Source organism: Molothrus aeneus, chromosome 3, assembly GCF_037042795.1.
Source record: "Molothrus aeneus isolate 106 chromosome 3, BPBGC_Maene_1.0, whole genome shotgun sequence".
NCBI classification, from domain to species: Eukaryota; Metazoa; Chordata; class Aves; order Passeriformes; family Icteridae; genus Molothrus; species Molothrus aeneus.
The window spans coordinates 34,903,943-34,918,550 of record NC_089648.1 but is presented as its reverse complement, the minus strand read 5'-3'; the positions used below and the strand labels follow the sequence as shown (position 1 = coordinate 34,918,550).

At 44.0% G+C, this 14,608-nt stretch overlaps 1 protein-coding gene across 4 annotated transcripts in view; it reads right to left on the bottom strand.

Moving 5' to 3' along the window:
• Window positions 1-10,946, bottom strand: part of LTBP1 (latent transforming growth factor beta binding protein 1) — a 188,097-nt gene extending 177,151 nt beyond the window's left edge. For 3 of the 4 annotated variants that reach the window (XM_066546651.1, XM_066546650.1, XM_066546652.1), the window contains exon 1: window positions 9,979-10,028. Coding sequence is in view for 1 of the 4 variants with exons in the window: in XM_066546655.1 (XP_066402752.1) it covers window positions 9,979-10,049; window positions 10,435-10,892 (529 nt within the window). In the remaining 3 variants the exon portion in view is untranslated. Of the gene's footprint in view, window positions 1-9,978; window positions 10,050-10,434 lie in introns of those variants that run through there. The other variant, XM_066546655.1, reaches the window with a different exon arrangement.
• Window positions 10,947-14,608: the final 3,662 nt, after the last annotated feature.

The window sequence follows — 14,608 nt, the reverse complement described above, 5'->3', positions numbered from 1 at the left end:
TTGGGACTGATCTATACATATACACTTTTCAGTCCATGTGCTCATGTCATTACAGTTAAAGTGTATATAAATATTTGCAGAAGCAAGACCTAAAATAAAAATTTATAATCATTTCAAACCACATAAATATTTTGAAACTTGTCCATATACAGAATGTAATTTGTTTCAATACATTCCAAATTAAGTATAATTTATTATCTGGAATCAGTAAGCATAAAATGCTGTCATTTATAGAAGGAGTTTAGATAAAAATTTATATTTTTCCCTTCAAATGAATCAAAATACAAGTATAACTGACTCCACTTGTCCTAAAAATGTTTGTATTAAAGTAATATTAAACTAACACTAATTCTTACATTCTTACATTTAAGATCATTACAATCTCATTCCTATGCAAATCACTTCTTTTAACCTTCTCAAAAGTAACAACACATTTACAAGTTTATTTCCCTGTGGAGAACAGAAAACCACAAAAATATATTTTTCGGTGAGAAACTCACAATAAACAAATTTAAATATGCCAGAAGTTTTCTGCACCCAAGTTTCTAGCCTTTTAGCCTCAGCTCCACCTTCACCTATTTCCTTTAACAAGCAGCTGCTGTTGGTTTGTACTTAAATGTCCACAAACATTTTTCAAGGTCATTCCTGAACTTCTAATACTTCAACACAATTGCTGTAACAGTGTTGTGAGTCTTATGCTATTTCTAATGCACCCATCTACCATGTTTCTTTTTTCTTCCACATGAAATTTACCTTTTTTTTTCTCCTCTTGAGCACACACAGTAGTTCAGCAGCAGTTTAAACAAATTTCATCACCGTGCACATTGGCACGGTATGCATCAACTTCTCCCACAGGAGTGTGTAAATCCTGTCAGGCACAATACATACCAGAGGGCAAATAATAGAAAATACAGCAATTGGAAAAAGGATTTTAAGCATAGAGCTGTTTCAGATTCCAGCACAAAATGGTTGAGAAATGATGCACGCATTAAGTTCACAGAAAGGGGAAAAACCAACACTATGACATGGATACGTCTGTGCTGAGGGCAGAGTTTTCAAGTTTCTTTACATGCAACATAGGAACACTGTTAAAGGCATAACAAATCCTGCCTTCTTGCATGAATGCAAGATTTTTATTCCTCAAGCACACAAGGAAACCAAACCAAAGCTCATCCTGGTTGAGTGCACATCCTAAACAAAAAGCTGTGATACAAAGGCACCTTTAACTCCTGCTGGGTTGAAAGACAGAGTGATGATCCCCCAGCGATTCCAGAAGAAAAGCAGTGAAGTGCTTTCCTTGGAACGCAAAAAGTTGTGGGTTCTGAAAGCAAAGAGGCATATTTCAGTTTGCCTCAGAAAAATCTGAATGTGGTGCTGACATCCTGAAGAAGAGCAATGTTTTTTTAGAATTTCCTGTTCTCTGAACTACCCTGCTGCTTAGCTCACCACTTAATTATTTGCTTTTACTCTGGATACCCTTTTAAGTATCAAGTCATTGTCAGGACTGAGGATGCAACTGGCTTCTAGAAACCCAAAAGTTCACTGAAGCTAATGCTTTTCTGGGGATCTAGTTCTCTATCTGGGCATCTCACACAAAAGAGGTTTCCAAAATTGAAAAGTTTACCAGAAACATATCCAATAATTCTAAACATTCATTGAGAATGAAGGAGAGAGGAATTAGCAACCAAGGCTCATACAAGCTTGTTGTAAAACCATGTTATTAAAAAAAAAAAAAAGCTTAAATTACTTTTATACAATCCTAAGAAATTACATTAACTGCAGAAAACCTGTGTGACCTCTACACTACTAATGGAGGTAGTATTGCAACCATCTGTGTCTTTCTACACAGGAACTTGTTTTTATCATAACTATATGGTATTAAGGAATTCTTTCCCTAAATATATTTCAAATGAAAGCACGTGTTGGAATTCTTTGCTGTCCACTTCAAACCATCAGATTCATTCCCACAATGGCATGTAAACATGACCTCCAGGAAGGGAGGGAAACAAAAAACAATGCTTTTAGCATACATATTTCTTTTAAAACAAACACACAAAAGACCAGTTTCTCTCTTAACCTAATGGCAATATAATGTACTCTACTAATATTATATTCTATGTATCTCCATAGTATAATCTCTGAATGTCAAGACTCAGCAGAATTGAATAGCAACTCTATTCAAATACTTCAAAAGCTTAACTTCAGCAAAAGGATGCATTATTCTATCAGCAAAAGAATATAACACACTGTTTTCATACTTGGCATTTTCATTCATGTTGTGTTTACTGGAGTTTATATAATATAAATATTTAAGACTGTACAATCTGAGAGGCATTTTAAAGTATTTAATTATAGGAGATCATAACTATGCATATTCTGACAAGACAAACATTGCACATGCTACAAATCCCTTTATCATTCCAGTGCCCACAAATAAAAATGAAAATTATTCATTACAGAATGGACTAAGCCAAGAAACCAGCAGATTCACATGTTACACGCTGTTTTTGCTGCGTGAGTGGTTTACACTCCAGTATGCAATCCTTTTTAATTCTCTTCACATTTCTCAGTACAGCAATTACTTATTTTGTTACAAAATCCTTCATCATAAATTTGCAAGAAACTGAACAAACTAAGACAAGGTCAGTAAAAAAAGCAACTGGAAGTATTTAACTGGATGCAGGATTTAGACAACTGAAGTGTTACAAAAAAGAGAAAGACTAGAGAAAAAATTATTAATTACAGCAGAGTAGCAAACCAGTAAGTACAAGGAAGTTTTCCCTAAATTCAACCAATTCTCAATAAGAGTGCACAATTCTGTTGAACTTCTCTGAAATACCAGGCCTCAACTGCCATCTAGGGATAATAAAAACCTGACCTCAATTATAAAAAAAACCAAATCTTGCCATAAAACACAAAACAATTTCCCACATGCAGGGATTACTATCTGCACTTCACAAAAAAAAAAAAAAAAAGAACATGCCCAAGCAGACCTATTTTTAGCTCTGTATTTAAATGAACATCTTGCCCTTACTAAATGTAAAATGCTTCTTCCCCCTGTGTGTGCAGTCACGGATGTGGAGAAACGCTAAAGATTTGCTTGCTTTCTTTAGTCAATGCACAAGGTCTATTTTCTAGGAATAAATTAGGCTACACAAGTACTGCTGCTTTTAAAGGCAGAACAAAAAGCCAACTAAAGAAAGAAACCTCAAACCCAGCCCAACATCAGTCCAACAACTAACATATCAGTTACAGAGCATGGACTGATTTGGCCACCCAAACCATCAATAACCTGTTAACACACACTACTCCAGAGTTTGAACAGGGAGACAGTTTAGGGAGGTGTGTGCCCCTTTTCATCTACCCTCTACAAATCCTAAAGCTCCCAGGCAATCCAAGCATCCTTTAAGGCAGGATCAGTTGGCACAAGCAGCCCTTAGTGGTCAAGGCTGCATTTTCTCCAGGCCTCACAGAGAGCAGAACCCCATACCTCACTACAGCCCTGCTTTTCCCAAGGTTGGGAGGCTCACTGATCCCAAACACAAAGCCACTTTGCAGGACAGGAAGGAGATGGGAGCATGCTCCCTTCCAGCTCTTCCCTTCTCCATGCTCAGGAAGAGTGGCTGTAAGGAGAGAGCTGTAAGACTACTACTGTGAGTATCAAAGCATCACTTCTCTGTCAATATATCATTTTGTTCCTACACACGTGCAGAACCAGGCAGTGCACAACTGAGGGATGAAACATGGCTTTCCCTGGCTCATACACAGCTTTCTGCTCCACTTCCAAGTTACACACTGAAAACAAACAGCCAACAAACTGAAAGGGAGGGAAACAAAATAAAACAAAACCACCTCTGTTTTCTGTGTTCCTCCTGATTCTCTATTAAGAAGGGAAGTGTTCAGGACTTTTTATCCACTGTAGATTTACCACAATTTTACTGCAGGTCCTGCTTCTTTTGTTAATGATAACTGCTGCAATGAGCTGAACAAGTTCACTATCAATCTGCCATCTGCTCCAGTGTGAGAGCACAACATCTTGACAAGTTTATTTTAAGGTTCTCTTTTTTTTTTTTTTTTGTTCTGTCTTAATTCTGCACACACTTGTAGCATTTGTATGAAACAGACCATGTACATTATGAGCTTGTTTCCAGTAAAGTCCCCGGTGTCTCACAAAGAGAAGGCTGGGTAGGTTTCACTTCATACAAATTGTGGACTTAAGTTTCCACACCAAAATGAGGGAATGGCACCATGGCATGGTCATGTGTAGAGCAGGCAGCAGCTAATAGCTCCCCCATTTCTCACAGCTCTTTTACAGCCTGGTCTCACAGGCAGGAGGTTGGCTGCCAACCATGGCCAGGAGACAGAGACTGTGCTCAAAGTCTGCATTACTGCTGGTTTGGGTCAGCCTCTCCTGAAGCTGTCATACCAACTGCACTTAGAGAGGTTCGGTTTGTGTTGTGGGAACATCTACAGGTGTGTGCACTCTATTTCTTTTAAGATGCAAAGAAAAAAATATGTCTAAATAATAAAAAGCAAAACTCAAACATGAGCACTCCAAGAATGCACCTAATGTATTTCAGCCTCATACTGGTGTTCATTCCACAAGACTGGACTACACCTTGCCCAAAATAAAACACTAAGCCCTGAAACACACATGCCCTGGGCCTCAGGTCATCAAATCCAAAGGGTTTTGTCTATAGATCAGCTCCATGCTGCTTGCTAATGCTAATGTACAAAGACTACCAGAATTTGGACCTTGTCATTCTATCCCCTTCCCAAGGGCAGTAAGTGAAAAATAAAGCAGAGAAGAATTACTACCAAGGCCTAACAAGCACTTTCCCACTATGAAAGCCCATTTCCTGTACATGAAATTCAAAAGTTTTATTTACATATTACAGTAGCAAGCACACAAAGGCAAAACAAGCTTCTCAAACTTTCAGTTTTTCAACTCTGAATTGCTTAAAAACCACATCAAAGGATAGATAGATCAAAAAGGACTAATGTATAGGTCAGTCACATGGGTCAAAGTAGCTTATCTCTTTAAAACTCAGATATTAAATTTTGATTTAGACATAATTTGAAGGAGATTGATATTGCTTTTACTGAGATGATGGTCTTAGAATGAGAAGAAACAACATTTTGGGACAGTATGTTATAGTTAGGCTTTGTATACACAATGTAAATAAACAGAACTTGGTAAAACTCAAAGCCACAAAACTGATTAAGCACAAGCCTCAGGAACCAGTTGTGACCAGAAAACCACCAAGAAGCACAGCTGCAAACATTTGAAGTACTTGGTTCCTTTGATGAAAAGTACAGCTCTCCTGGATACCCCTTTCTAAGAGCTGAACTGAAGGCAGAAAAAGAGATTCCAAGCAACTCATACTAAAATGTTTAGTGATCCAGAGTTTTACATCTAAACTGGAGGACTCACGTATATTTCTAAGTTTCCAGGCCTGGATCCTAACCCTATTCCAGGACAAGACCTAAGCATGCAATCTTTCCCTCGCCTTCCCCAAGAAATTCAGAAGCACAAGCTGGAAGCAACTTAGGGCACACTCCATCCAGGTGATCTGGAGCCCCTGGTCACACTGTCAGGTGCCATGTCCTGAAGGAGATACAAAGCTGGAGCATGCTTACTCAGCCACAGCTAGAACTGCAGCTCTGGAACTTCAGGGAGGAGGTGGCTCAAATTGAACAGCAGTGCACAGGCAGAGGCCAAGCAGATTCAGAAACTGAACAAAGGGGACCCCTCCTCAGGGCAAGTATTCACACAGCTTTCTAGTCTCCTGCCTCTACAGCAGCAAGTATCTACTGTTGTGTATTTTCTTATTCTGAAAAATAAATTAAACCTGTGTAAGTCTTTATTCAACATTGAGTCAGGCAGTCTTCCTTAAAAGAGAATTTTCAAGATAATCTTGTAATACAAAGAAAAAGCCAACAGACTGCTTTCTTATTTTCTGATAACCTTCCCAAAGTGCCCAAGCACAGACAGCTCATGATCAAACTCATAGAATTCAGTCCAGTTCCAACACCAAAGTACTAGCCCTATGCATGGAATATATGCATGCAAACACAACACCTTCAGCTAAGAAAGACTTAATACCCTTTTAATCTTAATTGACAGTGATGGCACACCTGGGTTCTACATAGACAGCAATTTATCTCTCTATAGGAAATTTATTCTGAATGTGTTCCTCCATAACCCACTTCCTCACCTCTTGCCCTATGAGCCTTTCTTACACCATTGCAGTAAGGAACTCATGCCATTGAACACTGCAGGCTCTCCCCATTTTTTTAAACATCCAGTTTACATTGAGATCACTCAAAAACAACTGCTATTAATACTCCAGACAAAACACATTATACATTTTACAACTACAAGGTGGTACTTCTCATTTATCTTTTTAAGATATCAGATTCTCCATACAATATGCAATTTTCTCTTACATTCCCAACATGAAAAACAGCTCCTTGTACCATTAAGCAAACAAAACCAGAACAAGCAGAAGAGCAAATTTTGTAGTTTTAACTAAGAGAAGTTTAGTAGTAAGTAGCGAAGTCGGAGACAACAGATTTCTACAGGATAAACACCCATTTGGGTGGTGGGAACTCCTGATTTCCAGCACAGGCCTTCCTGGCAGTTGTTATAACTTGTCTAAGACCACATTTAACCTATGGTTTAATTTCCATAAATGAAATAATAAAACCCCCACTCTCTAAGCTTTACTTGCCTTAGAGACATTTTACAGAGCTAATTAATGTTTCTAAAAAGCTCTGTTATGCAACAAGTACTAACAAAACATGGTGTCTCCAAGCCTCAGTGGTATCTCATTACTGCACTTGCACAGATTATAACCTATGATAACTATGACTGGAAGACAATCCTTGTCCTAAACCCTTTCACGTGCTTCTGACTTTCCAAGATGCTTACTGTTGTGGTTCAGTTTTTCCCACCTTTGTCTTTACCCAAAGGTAGATGTTCTGAAAGCTTCAAAAAGGTTGGTTTTGATTGTTAGGCATCATACGCCCAGCGTAAAGCAATTCTGAATACTTCTAACGCTGAGTGTTATCATCTCATCTTTTTAATTAGAATGATGCAGCTCTTCATCATTTAAGTCACTCTGAGTTCGAAAAAAGTTCTTAACACTTTACAACATAAAACTGAAATATTAGGGACAGAGGGGGGAAAACCCTAAATGTCTAAATTGGATATGGTAGGCACTCTCATACAGTTCACAGAAAGACAGAAGTTCACCTTCTGAGGACTGTCAGGCTTCCAAGAGAACATGAACAAATGTAAACACAACAGGCAGTTTAGCTTCAGACTAAAGTTTAAATAAAAGTACTTACAAAGTTCCCTTGCCTCCTCCATCCAGATGCTGCCCTCTGACCTGCACAGAGACATTTCAAACACCTCCTGTTGCTGCTACTGAGGGAAAAGGGACGTGGCTGCCACTGCTCCCAGCCAGACTGCGGGGACAGAAGTCACCCAAAGGGAATGGCAGCCAGAGCCTCCCGCATAAGAAAGCAGGGCTGGCAAACACCACCCAGCAAGGCAAAGGGAAGGGAAGGCAGCCTGGCTGCAAGAGCAGACCTCTGCCCTTCACCCCCTCTTTCTGAGGGTTCCAGGCAGGCTTATTCACACAGGTGCAGCAGAGCAGAAACACATGCTGCTTGTTCCAGCCTGGGATTACACCTGAGCTAATAAACCTCACTGATCAGAGCTGGCTCTCAGCACTCTGGTTCTGGAAGCACGATGCAGACAAATGGAAGTTGGCTCTGGAAAGAGCCAGTATGGGTCTGGGGTTTATTAACTCAGGCTTTGCAGCATGCAAAAGAATAAAATCTGGCCCTAGAGACTAAATAGCTTATTAAAGTGATACTGAGCCTGAACTAATAAACCCTGACAGAATCAAACCAACTTTGCATCAAGTCAGCTCAGGTGTACCAGCATCTGTGGCACAGTTAATCCACTGCTACAATAAGCACTCAAAACCAAGAGAGCCTGCTATCTGAATTTTAAAAACTCACTCATAATTTTGCAGGAAACAAAGGGGTTAACTGTTGTTCAGTTATAGATTTTCTTTTCTTCTGAGAGGAACATCAGGAGCTTCCAGAAAAGGTGATATCTAGCTTTTATGACTGTGAGCTGAATCAAGTCAATGCTATCTCATGGTTTGCCTAAGTTACAAAACAGACAACTTGAGTACATTCAGTGCTTCCCTTGGCCTGCCAAGAGAGGGGTGAAACTGAGAAAATCCAAGCCAAGTGTATTATACCACTGCTAGGAGGAATTAGAGAAGCATCAGAGCAAGGAATAAAAATATTTAATGCTAAGGAGAACCTAATATCAGAGGCACAAAATGAGAAAATACCCCCACCTTTCTTTCTTTTAACTTTGTTACTACATTTCTCCAGTAACTGTAAGAACTAGCCAAGTAATTAATGGATTTATATTAAATTCTACACAGCTATCACATAAAAATCCAATTGTCTGACTTGGTCCTTACTGAAGACTCTAAAATTAAAAGGCAATAAAAAAGAAAAGATAAGTGATAAACAGAGAAGTGAAAAAGACAAAGCATAAAGGACAAAAAGCAAAGAAAATGACCTAATGTACAAACAAAAAATTGCCTGGAAATGAAAGTTACTAGAAGAAGAGAAAGACATTAAGAAAAAAACTAAAACATTGTTTGAGTTTTGTTCAAAATAGTGAAAATAAAATTGGTTGACAATAGCACAGCTAAAATACATTTTTCACTTAATGTCCTGAAATTACTAAGAGGTTTGGTTTTTTTTATTAGTCTTTAAGATAAGGTAGGTTTTTATTAAGCTCTGCAGTTAGCCTCAAAATACCACTGTAAGCTGAAGGAAAACATTCTAGTACTTGTAAGGTGTTAAGCAAATGTGACTAACCTAACACAGCAGCATGTGGTCGAAAATGTTAATTTAGAAGCATATCTGAAATACATGTCTAAATTAGTAGGGAAATGGTGAAGTTTTGTCTTTAACTACTGTCATAAAGTCTTTGCTTCTTAGCAACAGGTCCATGCAGGTCAAAGGTACTTGACCTTAGTCAGGATTACAAAAGTGATTGCTCCCTATTGTGAAAAATCCCACACAGGGACAAAAGCCATTGGGGAAAAAAAAAAAAAAAAAGCAGTGTTTACTCCAGCTCTTTCAGGGACAGCAATCTGTCCTGCTGAACTACAGCAATACTCCCAGATCTGCCCAATCTCACTGATACTCACAGGAGTTTCCTGAAGACTTATGCCCTTCCAGTCTTTCCTGACCTCATGACATCACTCCAGTTTAGCCATTTGCAATCATTCTGAGTCTTGCCTAAAGTAGCAGAAATTCTCCTGCTTTCCCCTTAGAAAGAACAACAGGAGCATAGCAGGATTGGCTCAATCAGTGTTATTTTATGCACCTATTTTGTGTTTCTAGTTATCCCAGTAAAGTACATCACTCTACTGTCACCAAACCCATTTCTTTCACATTGTTCAGTGCTTCAAAAATTCCGTGTGGTAAGCATAGGATCATTCATGTGTCACACTGGTGAAGGGACAGGGTGGGTAGATGGCAATTCCTTGCTCCCCACCTGTGCTCCTCTGGTATATTCTTTACCATCTTAAGCCCCTCCATTCTAAAGACTCCTAAAAAACAAGAACTGATAGGGAGGGGATGCTCACACATACAAAGCCTCCACAAAGGTCTCTCCAAAAATGTCACTGTGCTACAAATAAACGCAAGAGACACCCACTATTCACCCTTCAGCAAAGGTGAAGGTTAGGAAGGAGGGATTTAAGGATGGAAAGAGTGTTAGATCTGTCCCGTGGGTTCTGTAGCTCAGCCAGCACCTCTTTGCCCACAGACGATCCCAGCACCCACCACCTCGCCAGGTGCCAGCCTGGGCCCCTCGAGTCCCACCACATCTCCTACCCCACGCCCCTCCCCGACCGCACGGCTACTCACGTTTGATGCAGCGCTGGGAGCCCGTGGCCTTGCTCCAGCCGTGGCAGCACTGCCCCCCGCACACATTGACCCTGCGGGAACAGCAAACAAGGACCAGTGTCCGGCGGGGCAGCCCCCGTGCCGAGCCGGGCCGCGGGGCGGGCGCTGGGCCGGGGAGACAAAAGGCGGGAAGAATGAACCCTCCCGACTGAACTCGACGCCTCACGCCGGGCCGGGGCGGCCGCGGATTCCCGGGATAAGGGAGCCGGCCCCGCGCCCGGCCCCACGTGCCGCGGGTGTTCCGGGGCGCCGGGCCCGGGGCCGGGCAGGTAACACCGCGGTGCCCCCGGACCCGGGACAGCCCCCCGCCCTCTCCCCCCTCCCGAGGGGGCGACAGCGGCCGCGACGGGGATGCTGGCGGTGCTCGGGAGCTGCGGTGCTGGAGCGGGGGACATGCGGGACAGGAGGGCGCCTTACCCCGGCAGCGGCGGCAGCTGGTGCTTCTGGCGGAGGGGCAGGGCGGCGCTGCTGTTGCCGTGGGGGCCCGGCGGCGCCTTGAGCCGCGGGCTGAAGCGGGCCGGCTTGGCGAAGGAGGAGGCGTGAGCGGCGGAGTTGGGGTGGACCTGGCCGGCGGGGCCCAAGCGGAGCTGGACGGCGGCGCTGCCCGGCTTGCTCATCCGCCGGCTCCGCTCCGGGGGGCCGCCGCCGCCGCCGTAGCGCGTGTTCAGCTGCACATTGAACGTGCGCTGCTGCTGCTGCTGCTCCCCCCCGAGGAGGGTCGGGCGCTGCTGCCGGCTGCCAGAGGAGCTCCCCCGGCCGGGCTGCAGGACGTACGTGATCCTCCTTAGCCTGCCCTTTTCGGAAGCTGCGAGCCCTGGTGACAAAAGCGCCCAGGCAGCGAGGAGGAGGAGGAAGCCCCATCTGATCCGACCCATTTCCACAGCGGGAATCCCTACAGCCGGCGAACTTCGCGGAGCCGTAGCGCAAGGGTTTCCTCTCCTCCAAAGAACGCGGGGGTGTGTGCGACCTGCGCCCGCGGCGCGGATCCCTCCCTCCGCTCGCTGCCCCCCAACCTGCTCCGGGCGGGGCGGAGGAGGAAAAAAGCCTCAGGATCCTCCCGCCCGCCCCCCAAACTGTTGGGAAAGTTCAGCAAACACTTCGCCCCGTAGAGCAGGAAAACATCGTTGGAAGAAAGGAAGCGGCGGGTGCAAGCCGAGCTGCGAGCCGGAGCGGGAAGGGAGGAGGAGCAGCAGGGGAAGGGTGTTTGCTGGAGGGGGGTGGTCGCAGTGGAGAGCAGATGTCTCGGTGCCGGAGCTGCCAGGGGTCTGCCTGCGTGTGTAGGGAACGGCCCCGGAGCCGGTGCGGGCTGATCCCAAGCCCCTCTTTAAGAGTTTCTCGGCGAGTGAGCGTGTGCGGAGGGGAGGGGGCGGGCGGAGGGAGCCCCTGCCCCGGTGCCGGCCCCGCGCAGCCAATCTGGGCCCGCCCTGACGTCAGGGGCGCTCCCGGGCCGGGAGGGGGCCCGGCCGGGCCAGGTGACCGCGGGCAGGACAGGGCAGGGAGCGGCCCGGGGTCCGGAGCTCCACGGGGTGCGCCGCTAAGCCAGCCTCGGAAATACCTGCTGGGACCCGCGAGTGCCGAGCTGCCGTCTGCCCGGGACCGACCCGCACGGCCGCCCGTACCTGGGCTCCGGCAACAGCTGAACCTTTCTGCTGTATTTCAATGGAGGTGAGGCTTAGAGCCCCAAAAGCGTAATATACGTGCTTCACTCGGTAGGTGGGGACTCGATAAAAGCGCTTACACACGTTTAAGGTAAGCACATCCCTCCATCTCAGCCTGATGAGAGCCAGAGGTTGCTCTTAGCAGAAATCTTAGCAGGATTAGGAGGGACTGTATTGTTCCTTGTTTTTCTTTATGTTCGTAAGGCAGTATGTATTAGTAAAGAATGAAATACAAACCACAATTGTATACTCATAATTAATGTATAAGCAAAACTGCCCACGTTTTTCTCCAGCGTGTCTTCACTAATCTCACCCTTTAGCAGTGTAAACAAAAACAAAAAAAAAAAAAAAACAAAGCTCACAAAATAACCCGAAGGTACATCTTTTAAAATACTCAGAAGCTGATGTGTCCCAGTTCTTTCCAAGAAACTTTGTAGAGAATCAGTTTGCAAATCCAACAGCTTGGAATTCAGGTCCTCCTCCCAGGGCTCTCCTCTGCTCTTTTCCAAAGCTTTAAGGACACTGACCCCGGCTCCAAACTGACGAGATTTTGCTCTTAAATGCTCTTGGCACAGCTACACAGCCGGAGAGGGAAGCAGGAGGGTTTTACGTGTACTCAATTCTAGGCAAAAGCCAGTGTTGAGAGCAAAACGGTCCCTTCCTCTTTAGTTCTCATCTATTTAAAACTACTCAAAAATAAATAGATGTTTTAAATAGATGAGAGTTTGGAGCTTGCTATAGTCACAGTGTAAGGGATCCACATCAATGTTAAAGGCCTCTGCTCCTGTGCCTCCAATGGTCTGAATTGAAACGCAGTGTTTGAAAAGAAAATGCCACAAGAACTTGGGTATTCTAAATCCACAGTGGATTAAATGAGAATGAAACTCTGTGGTGCTTCAGAGAAAAACTGAGATAAAGCCTAAAAGTTTCCAAGCCCCGGGTTGAAGTTACCTGGGAAGATAACTGTGAGACCACTGCCTCTTCTCGTAGCGAACATATACATCTATTGTCTTTTTAACTTGGAAGACATTCCCAGCAAGTGAACTGTTCAGCCTTCCAGAAGCTAATTACTGTAAATCACAACTATGCTAACTGTTTTTGTACTATTTAGGGAACAGAAAAACACCTTGAAACCAGTGTGGGGAGGTGAGGACTGAGTAAGTGGTGAGAAACTGATGTGGTACTCAGGATTGTTGCTCTGCACAAGGCCACTGTCCTTCAGAAGTTTTCCAGAATGAGATCACAACTCTGTGTGTGGCTGGGTTTGTTGAACAGAGGGCAAAAACTGCATCATTCCACAGCAAAAGCCAGTTGCTTTTAAGAAATGTGAGGTTTAAGTCATGTCAAGCAGGGGGCAAATGTGGTGTATTACTGGCTACTGTACAGCAAATGGTAAGAAACCTCAAGGGAGATATAGCCACAAAGGTGGATGCCTTGCATAGAATCACTGAGGTATAAAACCATTCTTGAAAAAACATTTAGTATTATCTGAAATTAATTGCTAGAGGTCAAGCACTCCTCACAAATTTACATGGCAGATCTGATTTTCAGTGTTCTCTTTTTTTTTTCCCCTCTAGCAAGGAAATCCACACTTTTCCATTTGTCTGCTATCTGGTTTTGCTTCCTCCCTCTCTCCCCCTCCTTCTTCTCCTCAAGGTCTTGGATGTCGGGTTTGGCTGCAGTAACACATCAGGTTGGCTGCATAAGTTTTAACAGCTAAAAGAGGATTTCAGTGAACCACCACTGGAGACTAAATCTCAGCTCAAAATTTTTTCACATGTAGAAGTTTCTGCTTCCAAAGGACAAGAAGTTCATCCAGCACAGATCAGCATCAGCCAGATGCTGGCCTTTTAAAATCAACCCAGGTGACTACTTAAGTCCTGAGGATTCTTCAGTAAATGGTGTCACTCCTTGTGGGAAACCTGCCCTGGCTGCCTCCCCAGCTCCTGTGGAAAAGCCACTGACTTGAGTAAGCAGTGACAAACAGGAATTAGTATCTCACACCACCTTTCAGGAACAGCCCTCTTTTTGAAGAAGGGTTGGGAAAGCAGTTTGCACTGTTTCTGTTCTTGTCCCCTGTGGTTTGTGACTAAAGGGTGGACATAAGGAACATAAAGTTCCTTAGTCTGTACACCACCCACCAGAGGGGCAGACCTCTGGATGCTCTGCTGAAAGGGTGAGGCTGAGACTGAGAAGGGCAGAGCTGGCTGGAAGACTGGGAGCAGGAAGCAGAAGTGCCCTGATGAGATGGCATGACTGCTTCAAGGTTTAAAGGCTTAATGGACAGAAGAGAAGCCAGTTTGAGAGTGTGAGTATCTATAAGAAGGACCAAAATAGCATTATTCAAACCAAAATAAAAGGAAGAACTATATATGTATATATGCCATATATGTTTTTGCTCAAGTCTCATGACTTTGGGGTCAGTCCCATGAGTTGAATGAGGAAGGACAATAGTTTTGAGCTGTCAAAGCTGGCAGCACTCACCTCTACTGTTCTTTTCATCAAACAGCTGTTGCCCTGTCTCCTGGAGGATGTGTTTGGTGCATTGGCTCACAGGGCAATGCAGGGACCTTGCAGGATGCTTCAGTGAGGATGTGCTCTGTGTTCTGCTGGGGGTGAAGCGATCTGAGCACAGGTGATTGCCATAAGCACCACAGTGCCACCACATCTCCCTGTGACTCCATGTCCACATTAGCCAGGCTGTAAGCTGAATGATCAGCAATGCCTGATGTGTCCAGCTAGGGGGTCAGTAAATGACCCTGCTGATCTCGTAGGTCCACCAGGCAGCAAGTCGTGGCTTGTAAGGAGAACTGGGTTGGAAGCTCACATTTAACATTAGAGTTTGACAAGGCTAAATGCTGTATTTAGCTTCAATTTTGGCTATTTAAGAAAACTTTTACAGTACTGTAGCTCCATTAGCTTCAGCAATATTA